A 19789-nucleotide genomic window follows, 5' to 3' on the forward strand; every position below is an offset into this window, starting at 1 on the left:
GTAACACTAGGCATTTTGTCGTCATTTAACTTCCTTGGTTTGCGTCTGGGATGTTAAGCTATATTTGTGCAATAAAGAAACTTAAATATCAACCAGAAGAAAGGGACGAGTTGAAGAAGTATTCCTGTTACATCAAATCTAAGTTCAGTTTTCTTTTGTAATTTTGTAATTTTCATTAGGCCTATATATTTTGATGTTTTTGTCCATAGATTGCATAGTAATATAGTTTTTTTTTTATCTTAAAATACTTGTTTAAACCTGTTGTGATCTTCTGAAGATAGTAATTTGTCATCATATATATATTTTTTATTAGAACTTCTTGGATTTTGTGGTGTAGACCGAGTCTGTTTTTGACGTTTAAGTATGAATGTGTGGAATGGATTATACTGAATAAAATATGTATATTAAGATACTTTACATGTCTGTACATTTATTTTTTTTACAAACTATGTTTTTGTCAGTGCCTTTAACTAGATTTAAATTTCAGTCAAATTAAATGTAATTCAATCTATAAACTACACTGGCCTCATAAACATAACATAGCCTATTGAATGGAAACATGTTTGGAATTGCTTTTTAACTTATCAAAGGTAAGTGTTATTTAGATATTTGCCATTTTTTAAATAATAGATAAAGAGACTAACTTGCTTCAAATTAATCTGCTTCTGCTCAAAATATTGTTTGAAACGGTGTTGTTTATAAAATGTCTCCACTCAGAACAGGCGGGGTTGTAGCGCCCTCTGTGCTAGTGATAGAAATACATATTGGCAGGGTGAGGGCGTGCTTGCTGCCTACATGAGAATATTACGAGTGAACTGAGATGACTTATCTCGAAAACATAGGGAAACTCTTTGTGCAGTTGTCGTCACTTCAGCTCTATCTCCTATGTTGTTGATAAACTCGGGGATTTGCTTTTCCACATGGGCACTTTCTCATCCAAGCTCTCCAGGAGAAACATTGTGACCGTGAAGCCCAAAGAGTCCGATGACGGCAGAGCGAACCGGGACCCGAGCAAGAGCCAGACTCGGGTCATTAAAAATTCAGTTCAGAAGGTCAGCCGGGAAGTTCAGAGGGAGTCTGTCATCACTGAGGGAGGCAAGTGATGAGAGTTTCATTGCTGTTTTCAACTCTGTCCGTGCTGAGGAAAAGTTCGACATGGTCCAATGACGGTTTTGTTTGTTAACTTTCTAGGCGGGTAAAATGATGTCAGGCATTTGGTTACAGCTTAATTTTTAGTGACAGTTATATCAAAGCTATGTTTTTATATCAGACAATAATTAATTCACAATTAATTACAGGGGATTTGTCACTTATGAGGTGCGAATTAAGGTTTGAATTCCCTCAAGGGAGTTCTAAAGTATGGCAACGTTAGTTGCAACAAAACATCGACAAAATATCATAAGTAGTAATAATTCATATTGTTATTATAGATGTACACAACACAAACATATAACAGAAATCATTAGTGTTAGTTTACTCATTAAGAAACATTAAGTCACAATGAAGTCAATTTTGACAATTCCTATTTTTTTTTATGGAATATTGCAGTAGCCTATTTATTATAAATTATTTATTCATGAGCATGTGCCACGTGCCCTCATAATCTTTTATCATAATAACTTTACCAACTCTACTCTGATGATGTGTTTACTGGCTCTAGGGTGGGACAACCTGTCACTCACATGAGATCAACCAATAGCAAACCACAATCCAACAATCTTATCGATTCCCAATGGACAAAATCAAGTCCCGCCCTGTTTTTTTTTTTTTCCTGTTCAAGAAGCTGGCAGCATCCAAAATCGCATACTCTCTTGAGTAGGTACTTATTTTGAATAAGTAGGCCTACTTACTTACAACGACCGCTAAAAAAGTACGTTAGTACGAGTGTGTCTAATCCAGACATACTACATTCACCATGTTGTCATTATCATGTGACCAACCAGTGTCAGTTAGGTTGCTTTACTGTCATTCACAAATCCTCTCCCTTGGGATTGTGAAGTGTCCATTTTATGCACACTTCAGAATCTCGCCTGAATAAGTAGGTCATCTGAGTACTTTTTGCCTCCTTTTTTATGAGTACTGAGTTGACATACTTCTTTTGTCACAAAATGTTTTTCGCCTACTATATAGTAGGGAAGTTTGCGATTGCAGCCATTGTTACACTCAGATATAAGTCACAATAGGGAAGAAAACACTATCACAACTTCTGTTTCATGTCGACTTTAAAACCTCATTTTGAGTTAGCTAACTGACAGGAAAATTACTTACAGGAATTCCTTTTAAAAGTTGACCCCTCTGAAATTCATTGAATAAGCATCATGTGTAATATTTTGTCAGATATGAGGTCTTTCCTTTAGACCTCATCTGTCACCAGGGATTTCTTCAGCAAAAGCCGAATTCAATATTTACAATGTTATCTGTTCCAAGCACATTTTTAGACATTACCAAAATAGTAAAAGTGGAAAACATACAGATACAGTTGTTTTGGTGGAAATTTATGGCAGAATTTGTCATAGTTTTGCATGTATCCTCAAAATGACCTGTTGGCTTGGGAACCAATATTAGTTCAGTTTCAAATTAGCCTTTCAAAGGCACAGTTGGTCAATTTATTAGAAAATGTAAAAATGGTTGATATAAGATATTATAGACTAGTGTTCCAGCAGAGATACATTTTTGACCAATTTATTGGTCTTGTTCAACAAGTTAATTTTATTTATAATGTGTAACATACAGTACATGTACTCAAACTTCATGTTGAACAGGTTTCATATATACATGTGATGTGGCCACATGGGCCACTCACGCAAAACACTAGGTGAGCAATATGAATATTAATGCACTTCCAAGAATGACATGACATGGCCAGTATTTCACTGCTGTCTTTGTCATGGCAACCCCTGTACAGTATTAAATAGAGTGTCATCGGAGGTCTTGTTTCTTTCGAGAATGCATTATAATGATTTGAATCTTACTATTTTATTTCAAGCCTCTTGGACGTAAAGGGGTTGAGTGGGCAGAACAAAGCCGGTGGAATTCATTACGAGGCCTCTCTGCCGCGTCGATTGGGATGCTGCGATTGGGGGCTAATTTGCTCGCCGTTGTTTTGGTTGCCAACCGTGCTGGATGGCTGTGAGGAAAGCAATTAAAGATTTTGTCTTATGGCCAAATGAAGAGCAATTAAGAGGAATAAATTCAGCCTCTTTATTTCACAATCACACTGAAGAGCTGTTGGTGGTTAGATTAGCATAAGTGCTGGCAGCGTTCTTTGTTCCCAGTGTTTTTTTGACCCCTAGTAACTTGCACACAAATCTACTGTTATCCATATAAGTGGAGCTCACAAAAAGTATTTTCAAATTCAATATTGCTCATTTTAGGGGCTATATGTAGAATTCAGAAACCCTTGTTATTAGCAACACCAGTGGCCATTAGGTGAACTGCAGCCAGCAACTTACTGCTCGTTCTCGCACTCGTGCACACATAACGTACAAGAGACTGAACGTAATTTAATGCATCGATATACTCACGGCAAATGTATTTCTCATTCTTTGCTTAGAAGTAAAAAGAAGTTTATAGAAAGCGCTGCTGAAAGTGATGTATAGAAGAATATGTAAATATCTCAATAACAAAATAAACACACAACAAAAAAGACAGCGGTGAGAAAGCAGCAGTTAAGAAATCATCACCAACTCTTCACCGGAGTATATTTGAGACTACGGACTATATAGATCTGGCTATGTAAGACTATAGTTTGAATTAATCCCTTTTCTGTGCATGACTCTTTCGGCATTATCCTAAACATTGTATAAGCATTCATTTCATGTGTCTTTGAACGGAAAAGAGGCTCTCGGGAGTGCACGTAAACATCACATCCTTTTGATTTTTTTTCTGGCAGAAATGTCTCGAGTCCTTCACTTAAAAATCAGTCTACAGGCTTTCATAGACAACCTAGGAAGTTGGAGAAGGTCTCGTTTTTCATGTTTCTTTACAAGCTGTTCACACATTTGCAACAAAAAAGCGATTAATACATGAAAATTCTTACATATAGCCCCTTAAAGCTACACTGTGTGATTTTTACCCCCATCTAGCGGTGAAATTGTATATGACTACCCAGTGAATATTAGTTTCTGTTCCTCTCAATTCCGAGGGCGTTTTAACTCCTACGGTGGCCGTATTATTCCAAGATTAACATGGCTTCCAGTTATCGACTTCGTCCATGACAATAATAAACAATAATACGTCTAAAATGAATAAAACTACAGGACAGATGTCAGGAGGTAAACGTCACCCTTGGAATCGGCTATCCCAGCATAATCAGATTAGGCTAACGTTACAATGTGTACAAAGTAAAAGCAATTAAAAATAACTAAAATTTACAGTGTCCTTTTTTTTATATAGCTTAAAAAATTGCGCCTTTAAAACTATTCATTACCTGTGATCCGTCGCAGCACAGATTTATGTTACAAGGTAAACAATACTTTTTCACCATTGATGCGAGGATGAAGTTATACTAGAGGTTGTTCTGGCGTTATGCACAACCATGCTATGGTTAGACAAGCAACTATAAAACTTCGAATTTACACAAATTAATTACAACAGGCTGAATTACCTGTCGAGAAGAAAGCAGGCAACCTCGGCGTCCGTTTTAAAATCTTTTCTCCTCATGAGCTCTTTCCATCTGGGAAAAGTTACTCCAATATTGACTATGGTCTTGCTGATTTGTCTGTCGCGTTCACGTTTTAATTCTCTCTTTCAAATGTGAGTACGCACACACACACACACACACACACACCACTATCTTTCAAATCTGCCGGCACTCGCGAGCAATCTCCCCCTCGCATTCGTCACGGTGTCACTGAGTGAAAAACGCAAAAGGCGAAGCTTGAATTTACAGGTATGTCCCTCTTTGGCTAATGTAGTTTCAAGATGGAGGGGCAACATGGCGACCGGCATTCAAACCCCTCACCCGTATGTACTTTCAATGGCAGATTATAAACTTAAGAGAATACTTTATTACTTGAAAGAAGTAAATATACATTAATGAGCACATATATTTTTGAAAGAACTAAGTGTTTTTTGCTAAGAATCAACTAAAAAAAGTTACACAGTGTAGCTTTAACTATATCTTTAATTTATGATCTGCAGAGCATTTATCTCAGGTCATATGGCGCCACCAGCCAAAACAAGTTTTCCCTCCGCAACTGTGTAAGAAGAACTGAGGTTAAGTTACGCCAGTGGTTGTGTTAATTGGTGTAGTGATCTATATTTTAAAGCCTATAATTAAGTCTTTGAATTCCCATAGTAATGACTCGCCCTTGCCTTGTCAAATGTGTCTGAAGACGAGTGTTCCTATGTAATGAAGAAGGTTTCCAAATGCCTTCCGTCCATTTGAGACTCAGGCTTGCTGTTGCATATCAGTTTAGATTTAATACTCTGTCGCTGGACCAGCTGAAGAAACTTCCTGTGACGTGCTTGCACTGTCAGCCTGGGAGAATAGGAGTGTTGATTTAGTGGAAATGCAAAGACTATTTCCTGTTCAATTCATTGTTGCTGATAATTAGATGACCTTGAGCATGGCCAGGGCAGTTTCATTAGACGAATTTGCATGTTCATGTCTGATAAACATGCACATTATATTAAAGGGGCCTTATTACGCTTTCCCACTTTTTCAGCTTTAGTTAGTGTGTAATGTTGCTGTTTGAGCATAAAAAAGGTCTGCAAGGTTACAAAGCTCAAAGTCCACCCCAAAGGGAGATATTTTATTCAACACAATCCCCTTTTCAAGAACTACAACGAATGCATTGTTTGGACTACAACGCGATTTTTCTGGATCTTATTAAGTCACAGTGGAACTCATTTGAATGATAAAAAGTGTTGTCGCTCATTTGTTTGACCTTCCTAAGGCTGACGAACTTAGAGTGGTTAAAACTTAAACACTGTTCCTGAACATTATAACCCCAACTTTGCACTGCACATTTTATTGAGAACAGCTTGTTTTGTTAGTTCTTGCTTTTGTAAGACTGCTCACTGCTCCATAGGAAAATTAACCATGGTTTTGTGATCGATTACTGTTTGTATTACCTTAGTTTTTCAACAAATATCACGATTAAATGGTGGATAACATTGTATCTATAATGTATAAGATAATTACAAAAAAACATACCACTCTGAAACGTGCTTGAAAAGTCTGTGATGAAATCCGTTCTTCACAGGTTTGAATGCAATCCTCAATATTTACACTAGAGAAGAGCTTGCAGTTACAAAGGGGTGGGACATTTCCCAAACATGCGCTAAGCTCTGCCAATCACAACTCAATGGGCCAGCTAACCAATCACAGCACATTTCATATTTTGGAAGGATTCGTATCTTCATCGATATCGGCGTGTTTGAGCCAGACTAGGGAGAGAGGTGCTGTAATAATGTATAAAATTTGTTTTTTTGAAAAATAAAGCATGAAAACATATTCTAGTACACCCCAAAAACAAAATCAAGACTTTGTGAAAAGGCCACTTTAAGAAACAAACTGAGCTGTGGAAAGTGACAGACATATACTGAGAATCATCTACCGCCTCACACCGTGTATAAGTCGTATCCGGTGTAGACAAGGCGTCACTTGTTATGATAAAAAGTGTCCTTGCAAAATAGACAGTGTAATTGTGATTCACCAGAATCGCCACCATGTTGTTTAGCCTTACAGTAATACATAAAAGGATGCTAGATTTGTTTATTGTGAGACTTCTCTAGCTTTACATCCTGCTTGAACCTACGTAGGTTTGTAGCAAATTTGCATAATGGTTGCCCATGGTCTTCATTGGCTACACGCGTTCAATGTCTATTCTGACTCACCCTCAAACAGTGCAGTTGTAGTAGAGGCCTGGAAGTGTTTGGTTTGTGTTGTCGACATGTCGAGAAGATGCTGTTTTCTGCACTGCGAAAGCAAATCCACTTTTCATGCTCTTCCAAAAGAGGAGGTCTCGTGCTTGAATTGATGTGGTAAAACCGATGCAATCGTTACTGTTTTACCATGTATACAAGTGCAGAGGAAGCCTCCAGAGCTGAAATTCAGATATGGTAATAGCATTTAGTTTCTGACACGCACTGTATGCAGTAGGCCAGTCACAACAGACTGGGCCGTCTGACCAATCAGAGCAGAGTAGGCTCACAGAAGAAGGGTGTAGAGGGTGCGGATCCTTTATCGAACCGTTTCAGACAAGAGGTGCAATATATGTATAGTATGAGAAAATAATTCAAGTGTTTTTTGACCTAGGATGCATGCATATAAACCTATTGTAGGAGACCTCCAAAAACTAAATTAGGAACCTTTAAAATAGCAAAATGGGACACTTTAAAGGGGTTGTGAGTAAATAATTTGGAATAGCACGCATAAACTATCCAAACAACCTGACAGATATCACTGAAATATGTGTCCTAAGAAATCGCAAGGTCTCTACATCTTAACCAGCTTTTTGCCTGCCTGCCATTGAGTGTATTCAGATGCTCAGATCCTGGAATGACCCCCTGAAAGGATGTGACCTGCTTCCAGAAATATAGGCACAGATAAAACCTCTACTACAATATAATATAATATATTTAATATAATATATTATAATAATACACTATGATATAATATATTTTTTTTTCAGTCACTAGAAAAAAGGTGTCATACTCCTTTCTTGGTAATTTTGAAATAAAATTCCATTTAAATAATGAATCTTTAGCAATTGCTTGTTGCCTCTTTTTTCTATTTAATCTACCATATAATTATTTACCCATTGCACATAATTACAGTTACTCCCATAGTTTCAAAACAATAGGCCTAGCACTTGAACTACATTTAAATAAAAATCTCACGATGGCATATTTACATTACAAGATGAGATTGTTGTCACTAGAGGGCTCCCTTTACCCATACAATTCCTGAGAGAGTGCAAGAAATAAAAGGCCATCTTAGTGTTTTGAAAAATGCAATGCATCTGAAAAGTATTAGCAGTATTATCAGTAAGGCTTATGTGAAGAGTGATGCTTTGTTTGAAGAATGTTCCCACATAAATGTAATTCTAGGGTAACGATGATGCAGTGCTGAGTCTGCCGACAAACTCAAAGTGTTGGAAAATGATTGTTTGAAAAACAGAAGAAGGAGGATCTAGAAAACCCTGCAATTTTTTTTTTGCACATAGAATGTGTTTACCCAACTTGGACGGACATAACTGCAAGATTAGGGTGGGACTACATGTTTAACCATACAATAGGACAGAGATGGCATATCTGAAAACAGTCAAATTTGTTGCAACTATAGTGGACGCTTTTCGGCCGTTTTGCTAACTTCCAGCACTAATTTACCCATTTATTATACCACTCAAATTGCTTCAATTACATGCCCTATTAACAAAACCCTGCCCTCCAGAGACATGATGCCACATCAGCAAATCAGAACATGTAAAAGTCAGTGAGCAAGAGAGGATTTCTGATTGTCTTAAAAGGTTAAGTGGTTATTATTTGCCGTTTACAGAGTCTAACGATGTCACAGAGACATACGCTACATCTTTTAGTCAGTTAGGTGTGCTAAAATAGCGCCTGCAGCACATCCAATTCAGTGAGCACAATTCACACAGAATGCATATTTTTTGCAGGATTTTTATAGTCAAAGGGTTAGCTCACCCAAAAATGAAAATACTGTCATTAATTACTCCCCCTCACGAGAATAATGAACCTCATTGATTCTCGCACGTCAAGCGAACATGCTTGAGCTTCCGTCTACCACAACTGATGTGTGTATTGATGAATGTTTATATGTGAATAAAAGCCTAAATTAAATCTGTTCATCATAAAAAGCGATCGAGTCTCTTCAGAAAATTTGGACTAAACTGCTTATTCATATGGATTAGTTTTATGATCTCTTTATGAACATTTTTAAGCGTCAAAGTGGTAGTTGAGTAGACTGTCAATGGAGGGACAGAAAGCGCTCATTTGTGTTCTGAATATGAACGAAAGTCATACGGGTTTGGAACGACGTGAGGGTGAGTAATTAATAACAGAATTTTCATTTTTTGGGTGAACTAACCCTTTAACTAAAACTTAAACCCCAAAAATCTTTTGTTACTTGAAATAAAATAAACTTTAAGTTTTTATATTTTTATATTTTTTATATAAGTTAAAGTTTATTTTATTTCAGCTAGTTGCAAAGGCAACATTTTTCACCAAGAAAGGTTACTATAATGATAACTACTAGCATCCACAGAGCACACTATTATTCTGTTTATTATTAGTGTGCATTATTATTTTTGTTGTCTGCTGGTTTAAATTCTCCACCTTTTTAAAGCGTGATGGATTCTGATTGGCTGTCAATGTTTTTGTCATTCATCAGCTGGAAAAAATCATCCTGAAAGTGATTTTGACAATATCATTCGACTGTGTTGTTATCGTTATAGTTGTGGTGTGGTGTGGACAGCTTTTCTTTTTTATTTAATGATATTTAGAATTATATCTTTATCGTCATTGTTACAGTTGTTGTGAACTCTTAAGTGTTTTGGAAACGGAAAGAAATACAGAAATGATTAAATGGCTGAGCTAGCCCTATATTTATCTGTCAAACAACTTACTGGCCACCATGAGAGCAGCTCTAGGCTTTGGGCCAGGTCAGATCCATCCCCCTTTCCTCAGTGTATAGTCTGTCATTGCTCTACAGATGGAAGTGTGATTGTTACTCATGAATCGTGCTAGATATAGCATTTGACATTTGAGCCTATTAAATCAAGAGAGGAACATCTACTCACCTTAAGATGATCCATGATAATGCATTCATTAAATTGATCTTATTGTATTTCCTCCCTTTTCCAGACTTTTGTTGTATCGTTTTCCTTGAAGGATGTGTGATTTAAGATCAAAGATTTTTTTTAAACATAGAAATGGATTAAGGCATAGGTCCATCAGTCCAACAATAGAGAAATAGACAGACAGGAATGATAGCACAAGGTGAAGCCCAATCAACAGCATAAAGGCTGCCTATCCATATGAGGATGATTTATCCTTTCAGGAAGAGGAAATTGGGCTCATTGTAGCGTGTGTAAATCCGGATTTATTTCCTCAATGAACTGCTGAGGTATAATGAAACATTCTGTGAGTTGATTAATATCTGCCTCCAAATGCCAGGTGTCAATCTCAGATATTCAAAGTTAAAAAACAGCATTTTCTTTTGAGTACAGCACTTGCATGCTGCTTTCACTGTTTAATCACAGGTGTGTAAGCATGATTCATGCCTTTTGTCGCAATAACTCTTGCCAGCATTTAAAAATAGTTATGTAATGGTTATGCAATGCTTAATTTTTATGTAATCCAGACACACTTTGTCCAGGCTAGAGCATTTTTTTCTTCTAAAACAATTTGAAACTGTTGTTATATTTCTCTTTCATGATAAATAGGTTTCTGTTTAATATTTCTGTTAAGCTTTCTTGCCAGAGTGACTTAGATGAATGTGCTAATTAGGACTAGTCTTTATATTATATAATTACAATATACTATAGTATATATTCAAAATATTCAGAATAACTTTGCTGTCAATATAAAATTAAGCAACATGAATATCCAATGATTGTAATGATTTTTATTTGGCCATGAAGTGAAAGTTTGTATCATTAGACTAAAATAAGTGGTAATAAACAAGAAATAGTTAAAGGAGAATAGAGTTTCTACATTAATTGATCCAAGTAAATATGTTTATTTCGTTTTTTTAAGACAATCAGTTTGCATGTTTTATTTATTTATTTATTTATTTTTAGTAAGAGCAACTAACAAATCAAAATCTATCCACCCATCCATCCATCCATCCATCCATCCATCCATCCATCCATCCATGTCCTAATAGTAACCCTGAACATTTTAGCAACTTAAAAACCATTCAAGCATACCTACTGTATGCAACAGCATAGCAACACCTTAGCAACCTCCTTGAAACACTCCAGCAACCACACAAACTAAGCTGGCTGAGCATTGTCCGTCAGGCCAGGCGGATGCATAGATGTCTAGTGCCAGAGTTTGTCACATGACTTTGAGTCTGTGTCAGTGAGCAATGAGGCACATGATTATAATGACAATAGATGAGCTTTCCAATTAGAGCTCTATTTTTGCACTGGCAGAAGTGAGGTATTACATCCCTAATGTGTCATATTTTATTCAAGACCTATAACTTCTCTGATAGATACTTTCAGCAGAAATGTAGTTTAGCTTAAATTTGAGAGCGGATGCTATTAATCAGACATTTGACAAGGTGTAGTATATTTAGACAATTATATTCCAGTCCTGTTCTATTAACAAAGAGAACCTGGTCTTCATCAATCAAGGGTCCTTTGAGGTCTTCAGTGTTTAACAGCATTTTTGGTCTGAGTCTGTGTCATGTCTTTCTGTGTTTACAGATTACAGTCCTGTTGTGACTGTCCTGTTCCCTGTAGCTTCACTATGTGGTGCTAATGATGGCCATTAATACATGCCACAGCAGCTAGACACACACGCCCGCACACACACACACACACACATACACACACACACACACACACACACAGTCTCAAACGCACAAAGGCCTACAGAAAGCATTGACAATCTGTTATATAAGAACTTATAAGAATGACCTTTGTATTACTGACAGGGCATTGGACATGACATCTACAGAGAATCGTGTAATCAACTCCTGAGGGTGTTTTACAAAGTCTTTGGAAGAACTTTGACCCTGAGGAAATATAGTAAAGATGTATTTTTTTATTTTTTTAATAAAGATAACTAGATCTGTACATATTTTCGGAAGTAAATGCGACCACTACATTGATATGTTGCATGATTTAAGAATCATGTTTTTTTTTTTTATTGAAATAATTTTTTTTCCCCTCGTTTTAGTAAATCGTGGCCATGTTAAACTAATTTGTTCCCTCGTGTTGATCTAACTGAAACAAGGGAACGATTGTTATTACAATGTGGCCACGATGTAGTAAACCGAGGGAATTAATTATTATATCGAGCACACAATTTACTTAAAACGAGGGAACATACTGGAAAGACACTAAGTGGACTGCTCTATAACACTGACTGTGCTACACTGGTAGTTATGTTGTATCCCATGCGGTAGGGGTGGGAGGGGGGGTGGGAGGGTGGTGAATGTATTGCTATGTATATCTGTACTGTCACAATACCTCTTTTATATTCTTACCCAACAAGACAATAAAAATTGAGTACAAAAAAAAAAAAAAAACGAGGGAACAAATTAGTAAAATGGGCTGATGTATTTTTAAGTTGTGGGAACAAATTGTTAATTCGTAACCGTGATATAAAAATTATTTCCCCTGAATGTCATGTGTGGTGCTCTGTACTACACAAACACATGTAGAACTGAATCGAAAATGATTATTTTCAGGTTTATACATTATACCTAACATTACTCTATTAGTGGGTAGCAAAAAGATAAACTTCACAGGCAATCCTTTCAAAAAATGTTTAATATACTTTCTATTTTCTATTTTAAAATGCAATTTATTAATGTGAGGCACATGATCATTCAGAAATCATTCGAATATGCTGATTTACTGCTCAATTATGACCAATAGTATTGGTTCTCAATTATTAATGGTTCTTATTATTATCAATGTTGAAAAACATACATCAATCCACGAATTCACCCAGAAATTTTAGTTAAGAAATTTCTCTATAGCATCTGTACTGAATGGAGTCATACTGTGAGTAACAGGCGTGATGTTTCTATCTAATCCACTGAAGTGTAACCATCTGGCCGTAGCAGAGAGACTCACACACCTCAAATCACCCAGGCTGGGAACTGCAGGAAATGAGCTTGCAGTTCGACTGATGGCTGACGTTTCATGAAAAAGTGCATGAACATTTCTGAATTCCTTTCATTCCATCAATGAATTATTGAATGTTCTCTTTCAGAGAATGATAAGGAGCCACTTTTTCTGGAATGTGTACGTCATTTACTTTTATACAGTGTCTTTTTAAGCACAAGCCCCTTATAGATTTCTCTGCTTAGGAGCACATTTTTTGGGGTTATTTTTTCAGTATTTGGGTAGTTTTTGTGTTAACCAGATCTTGGGTCAGACATAACAACCCAGGGATTGAGTTATTTATCGTGGTCTTTTTGCGACCTCTTTAGGATAGAGCAGTGCAGCTCCGTCAAAATTGTGCATATCTTCGGTAAAATACAGGTTTGTGTAATTTTATGATTTTATGAAGGAATCTATGAAGTTCCCCCACTGAACGGGACAAACGGGACAGCAGAGACTGGTCGATTACACTTGAATTACTTCTAAATGTTTAATTTTTACTTCTAATATTTGTTAAACTAGCTTAAATGTTGGCAATATGTATTAAAAATGATATAAAATATACTATACTGTAAAATATGATTGAAATAACCCAATTTGCTGGGTAAAATTAACCCAACATGTGTTCTGTCCTGTATTTACCCAGCCCTTGGGTTGAAAACAACCTATATTGTGTTGTTTTCACCCAGTGTTTTTTTTTACGGTGTACACAAATGAGATTTGAGAATTACGATGAAGGGCATTTTTAAGGGATTTTTAGTGAATTTTCATTTATGGGTGTTTTCAGAATTTTTGATGCCAAGGAACTTCAGATATGACCTTCCTAGCTATATATGTCATTCTACTGTGTAAAATAAACTGAACTTCAGGTCGATAACAACAAATATATTTTACATTGCTTTTTCCACTACCATTAACGTGGCTTACCTATAGTGGTGATAACATGAACTGAAGAAAAGATGACGCACTGCTCGCGTATCAACACTAAGGTACATCAAGAGGCTCAAACAGCGCTAAAGGCACTTTAATTTGTCCTAATACAAGTGTTATAGGGACACCTTGTGGACAACACAATATACTGCCTTACATCCGCCCCTTCTTTAATTGATGGCGTCCCATCCATCTAATTAACCAAAACTCAAGTGTAGTCTAATCTATGACAATCAAAACAATAAATGTGTTGTGAGTGAATGTACAGCACATGATGTGTGTAATAAGCGTGGGTAGCTAATAGGGCTGCACGATATTGGGAAAAAATGACATTGCGATATTTTATTTTTCTGCGATATATATTGCGATATGAAATCTAATCTAATTTTTTCTTACAAACAAAAATGGGGTGAGCACACTTACATTCTCATTTTAAATGATTTAAACATCAGAGTATTATTTAAATTAGAGTAAATTATTTGTTTGTAACTTTAGGATATGGTTTGAATTGTTAACATATTAACTAACATGAACTTACCATGAGCAATACTTTTGTTACTATATTTATTAATCTTTATTTATCCTAGTTTAGAAAACACAACTGTTCATTGTTTGGTAATGTTACTTCACAGTGCATTAACTATGTTAACAAATACTGTACAACTTTTGATTTCAATAATGTAGGCTATAGCCTAAATGTTGACATTAACAATGTTGTAGAAGTGCAGTTTAGTAATAGTAAATGTTAACTAATGTAGTTAAATAGTTTAATAAATAGAACATTATTGTAAAGTGTTACAGTTTTTTTATACACCAATTCAGACGTCTCGTGAGTTCAGTGTTGGACATGTCAGTTGTTTAAACCATTCATTAAACTGAATCGGTTCAAAGGAATCATTAGTTCGCGAATCGGACGTGTACGGCACGCGTTGTGTAATTATCTCGGCAGTTTAAGATATCGCACAAGATTTGACAACACAGAAAACATTTCATCACTGGATAGTTTTTTTTTCTTTTGTTCGACACCATCGTGTCAATTTATTTTGATTAATGTGCGCGAGGGAGAGAGAGCAAGACAGCGCTCGTGTTGTTTGAAGACGGAGAAGGTGAGCGCACGCGGCCGGGGTGCTCTCTCTCTATCTCTCTCTCTCTCTCTCTCTCTCTCTCTCTCTCTCTCTCTCTCTCTCTCTCTCTCTCTCTCTCTCTCTCTCTCTCTCTCTCTGCTCGTTCTTATATGCGCCCTGTTAAACTGACAGGACTTAAAAACACATGCAAATGATAAACTTTCACTCTATGATGGTTAAGATGTGCAATTAATCCACGAATCACATTCGTCAAGGGCCGGGGAGCAGCTGGCCCGTACGGTTAATGAATAACGGATCAACTACGACAGCGTACATCGCACATCCTGCGATGTGACTATCGTGGATTCGTACATCGCGATATCGATGCTTAAACGACACATCGTGCAGCCCTAGTAGCTAACTATTATCAGGGTGTGTGCAGCATGGCTCCGCGTGTGCCCTGCTGCTCCTCTTACTTCTGGCTTTTAGCCACAACTTTCTCCCTCTTTCTATCTTTTGGTGGTCACTTTCCAACTTCACCACTTGGGTCTCGAGTGAGAGTTTAGTTGGGGGATGCCGATTCCTTCTCGGGTTTCTTCTTGGGGGGTTGGGCCCTTGAGTGGGGGTGGCATCACTACCAGTCACAAGCACTCCCTCTCCGCTACTTGTTTCTTCTGTCCACATGTCAGCCTCCTCTGTGCTCATTTGCTCCTCCTCTTTATCTGGTGTTCCAATTAGGGCTCTGTCCAGCATCTCCTCTGAACCGTCACCCCTTGTTCCCTCTTCAGCCTCTGCTTCAATGCCTGTCCCACCCATCTCACCATCTGACTCGCTCCCTTCTACGATCACTCCTTCGTCTCGCTCCACTGGGAGAAACATACACTGCGTCAAAAGGTTCCTATGAACCACTCTTTCTGCTCCCCCATCCTCTCGTCGCACCACGTACACAGGCAAACCAGGTTGCTTCTTTACCACAACATATGGCCATCTCTCCCATCGATCTCCCAACTTCAGTCTCCCCTCCACATGACAGACCTTGACTAAGACCCTATCCCCTAACTAAAGTCTTCACCCTTAGTTTTTTTGTCATAATACTTTTTCTGCTGTCCTTTCGCCAGTTGAGATGTCTGATTAGCCAGGGCATAGGCCTGCGACAGGGAGTCATGCAGAGTCTGGACATACTCGCTGTATTCACTGGTTTGTTGTGGGGGACCCGAAGATGAGGTCCACTGGGAGCCTGGGGTGTCTACCAAACATAAGGTAGTAAGGGCTATATCCAGTGGAGTCATGTCGCGAGCAGTTATATGCGTGTGTCATGGAATCCACATGCTCATGCCACCGGGGCTTCAGGTCTAGTGTTCCCAGCATGTTCATCAGGGTGCGGTTAAATCTTTCGGTGGTCCCGTTGCCCTGGGGGTGATAGGGCGTGGTGTGGGTTTTAGTGGTGCCAATACACTTGCATAGCTCCTTCACTATTGCACTTTCAAAGTTACACCCTTGATCTGTGTGTAATTTTGCAGGGTAACCAAAACGGCAGAAGAAATTCCTCCACAAGACCCTGGCCACTGTGCCTGCCTTTTGGTCCCTGGTGGGGTAGGCCTGTGCGTAATGGGAAAAGTGATCTGTAACAATAAGCACATTCTCCATACCACCCTTGGACTTCTCCAGCTTTAAGAAGTCCACACAAACCAGTTCCATGGGGGCACTGGTATGGATACTGACAAGGGGGGCCCTGACGTTGACTGTGGGAGTTTTTCTAAGACAGCATCTCTCACACTGTTCACACCAAGCCTTGATCTCCTGAAACATTCTTGGCCAGTAAAATCTTTCCCTTATCATCTGTAGTGTCCTCTCAAAACCCAGATGCCCTGAGTCATTGTGAAGGGCTGTTTTGACAGTTTCACCCAGCCTCTCTGGCAGTATCAGTTGCTCCACCAGCCCTTTATGGCAGTCTCTGACGCTGCGATACAGGATCCCTTTTTTTACTACTAACCTCCTCCACTCTTTTAAGAGGAGACTCCCAGCGGCACCCACTTTCATCCTCTCGCTGTGGCTTGGCTTCTGATTCCTGCTCTTAAAATGGAGGATGGGCCCGATAACTGTGTCTTCCTTCTGTCCCACTCGAAGCTCCTGAATGGTCATAGCAGGTAGGGCCTCCATCCCCACATCCACATACACCCCACTGGGCTCCAGTGACTGACCGCTTTCAGGCTCCTCTGTGACCGCTGTGTCCTTGCCTGAGACCTCCCCAGGCTCCTGGGTGTTTTGTGCCTCCTCATGTCTCGGTCCACCTGTCCTCACCTGCTGTGGGCATGACTGCAGGGTTTCCGCCACTTCCTGATTGGACATGCGCGAGAGGGCGTCAGCGTTGGAGTTGTCCTGTCCCCTCCGATACTGGGTGTCAAAGTCAAATATGGACAGATGAGAAACCCATCGCTGACCTGTGGCGTCGAGTTTGGCTGAGGTCATTACATATTTCAGAGGGTTATTGTCTGTCAGAACAGAGAACTTGCGCCCGTAGAGGTGGTCATGGAACTTATCCGTCACGGCCCACTTGAGAGCGAGGAATTCAAGCTTGTGTGCTGGATACCTCGTCTCAGGTGGGCTCAGGCCTCTGCTCGCATATGCAATGACCCTTTCCACCCCATCTTGTACCTGCACTAGCACAGCACCAAGCCCCATTCCTGAGGCATCGGTCTGCAGCAGAAAGGGTCGACTGCAGTCTGGATAGCCAAGCACTGGTGCACTGATCAACCTATCTTTTAAAGACTGAAAGGCCTCACAGTCAGCAGTCCACAGAAATGGCAGGTCAGGGCTTGGACTTTTCTTGATCCCTTTTTTCTTCTTTCTAGGGTCACCGGAGGTAAGACGGTATAACGGAGCAGCCAAGGTAGAGTAGCCCTTAACATACCTCCTATAGTAACCCGCAAAACCCAAAAACCGCAGCACTTCCATATGATTAGTAGGCCTCACCCAATCTCTGGGTCTGTCCTGATGCCCTCTGCAGACACCCAGTGACCTAAGTACTGCACTTCCTTCCTTACAAGCTGGCACTTGGAGGGTTTCAGTTTTAAACCATGCTCCCTAAGCCTATCAAAAGCCAGCTGGAGCCTCTCTAGATGTTCATTAAAGGATTTCGAGAAAATAATAATATCGTCAAGGTAAATAAGTAGATGGGTGAAATTTAAGTCCCCAAAACAGGAGGTCATCAGCCTTTGAAAGGTTTTGCAGCCCAAAAGGCATTCTATTGGCCTCAAACAGACCCATGGGAGTGCTGAATGCTGTCTTGTACTTATCGTGTTCTGCGACCTCTACCTGCCAGTATCCCGATGTAAGGTCAAGGGTGGAGAAGTACTTTGCCTGCCCTAAAGCCTCTAGAGCTTCCTCTATCCTTGGCAGAGGGAATGCGTCTCGGGTGCTTCAAGCGTTGAGCTTCCGGTAGTCAATACACAATCGAAGTGATCCATCCTTCTTGGTCACAACCACCACAGGGGATGCATACGGACTTTTACTGGGGCGAACGACTCCTGCGGCCTCCATCTCCATCAATAACCGCCTCACATCTTGCCACTGGGAGGGAGGTATTTTGCGGTATGGCAGTCGGAAGGGCCTAGGGTCAACCTGGGGAATCTCATGCTGTACAGTTGTGGTGTGACCATAGTCCATGGGATGCTGGGAGAACACATCTGCATTTTTGTCCAGCAGATCCTTGAGTAGAGCACGTTGGTCCTCACTTTCCACTGCTGCTTCACTTAGGTCAACAATGCAGGTTGCCACCACTTGGTCCAGACTGAGACATGCCCCTCTGTTCCCAGCTTCACCGTGCTTTTCATCTGGGAACTCCACCACCTTGTCCACCAGGACTGCGCTGGCCAAATTTGTGTGTTGTTTGATTGTAATGACTCGCTGGGAAAGATTCATCACTCTAACTGGAGCACAACCTCTTTTCACATTTGCAAGCACTTTGGCCACCAGGATGTCCTGGGGGAGCTGCAAGGAGGGATGGCCTTCTATCAGGGCTGTATAAATCTTCCTTTGGGGGCCAGCTTTAATCCTACACATTAAATCCATCTCTTTCCCACCGGGGATGTTTATTGTATGACCAGTGTAAACAGCAGGACCTACAACGTCATGCATTTCACTTTGCTCGGCACTCCCCACCTTCAGTAAAGCTGTGTACCACTCTGGATGCTTCTCTTTGACCTGGTACAGAAACTGCAGGCCATAAACTGCTTGAAGATTGCTTCGGGAGGCTCGAATGACATTGGTTTTCACCAACAGAGGGACTGAAGAGCGATAGTCGGAATCAGGAACAACAAAGGTAGGTACAGCCCTGAGCTCTTTCCCCAGCACATTCAGGTCGATGTGTAGGACACCATTATAGGGCACGGTCTGACCTGCAGCACCCTCTATTGGAATTTTAGAAGGCTGTAGCCTTCTTCTTCTGCAGCACTGGGTGGCTCTGCCAGTAGTTGTGTGTAATACTGGTGATCTGTGAGCCAGAGTCAATTAGAGCCCTGCATGCCTTTCCGTTGACTTCTACATCACCTTCGTTCCTGGGTCCCACTAGGGGTGTTTCCTCTCCTTCAGTGAAAATCCTCTTGACAGGTGGGTGGGGCCCTTGCTGTGTACCCATGGATGCCCCAGCTGCCATGGGTACTAAGCGTTTAAATGTTGAGCGGAGTGCATGTGTCCGTCAGCAGGAACCTTAGGCTGCTGGGCTTCAGCTAGGCTCGGATCCGTAAGCACTGCTTGGCACACTCTGGCCGTGTGGCCTGGCTCTCCACAACGGTAACAGACAAAGCTTGGACTCTGGCTTGCTTTTCCCTTTGCTGGCTGGACAGCTATTGGGGAGGAAAGGGGAGGAGAGGTCATTCTCAACTCTAGTTGTGGCAGCTTTGCCATTTGTTCTTCTTGAATGAGAGCTAACTTCTTAACCATTTCTGTCAGCTCTGATATTTCAGATGTGTGTTTTGACCT

At 39.8% G+C, this 19789-nt stretch overlaps 1 protein-coding gene across 3 annotated transcripts in view; it reads left to right on the forward strand.

Annotated features, from left to right (window-relative positions):
- The first annotated feature begins 778 nt into the window (after window positions 1-778).
- The window catches only part of pde1a (phosphodiesterase 1A, calmodulin-dependent), a 109944-nt gene continuing 90933 nt past the window's right edge, over window positions 779-19789 (forward strand). For all 3 annotated transcript variants that reach the window (XM_079882297.1, XM_079882298.1, XM_079882299.1), the window contains exon 1: window positions 779-1095. In XM_079882297.1, coding sequence (XP_079738423.1) covers window positions 921-1095 — 175 coding nt within the window. In that variant the 5' untranslated portion in view covers window positions 779-920. The remainder of the gene's footprint in view (window positions 1096-19789) is intronic.

This window comes from Squalius cephalus (assembly GCF_949319135.1).
Source record: "Squalius cephalus genome assembly, chromosome: 9".
Lineage (NCBI taxonomy): Eukaryota > Metazoa > Chordata > Actinopteri > Cypriniformes > Leuciscidae > Squalius > Squalius cephalus.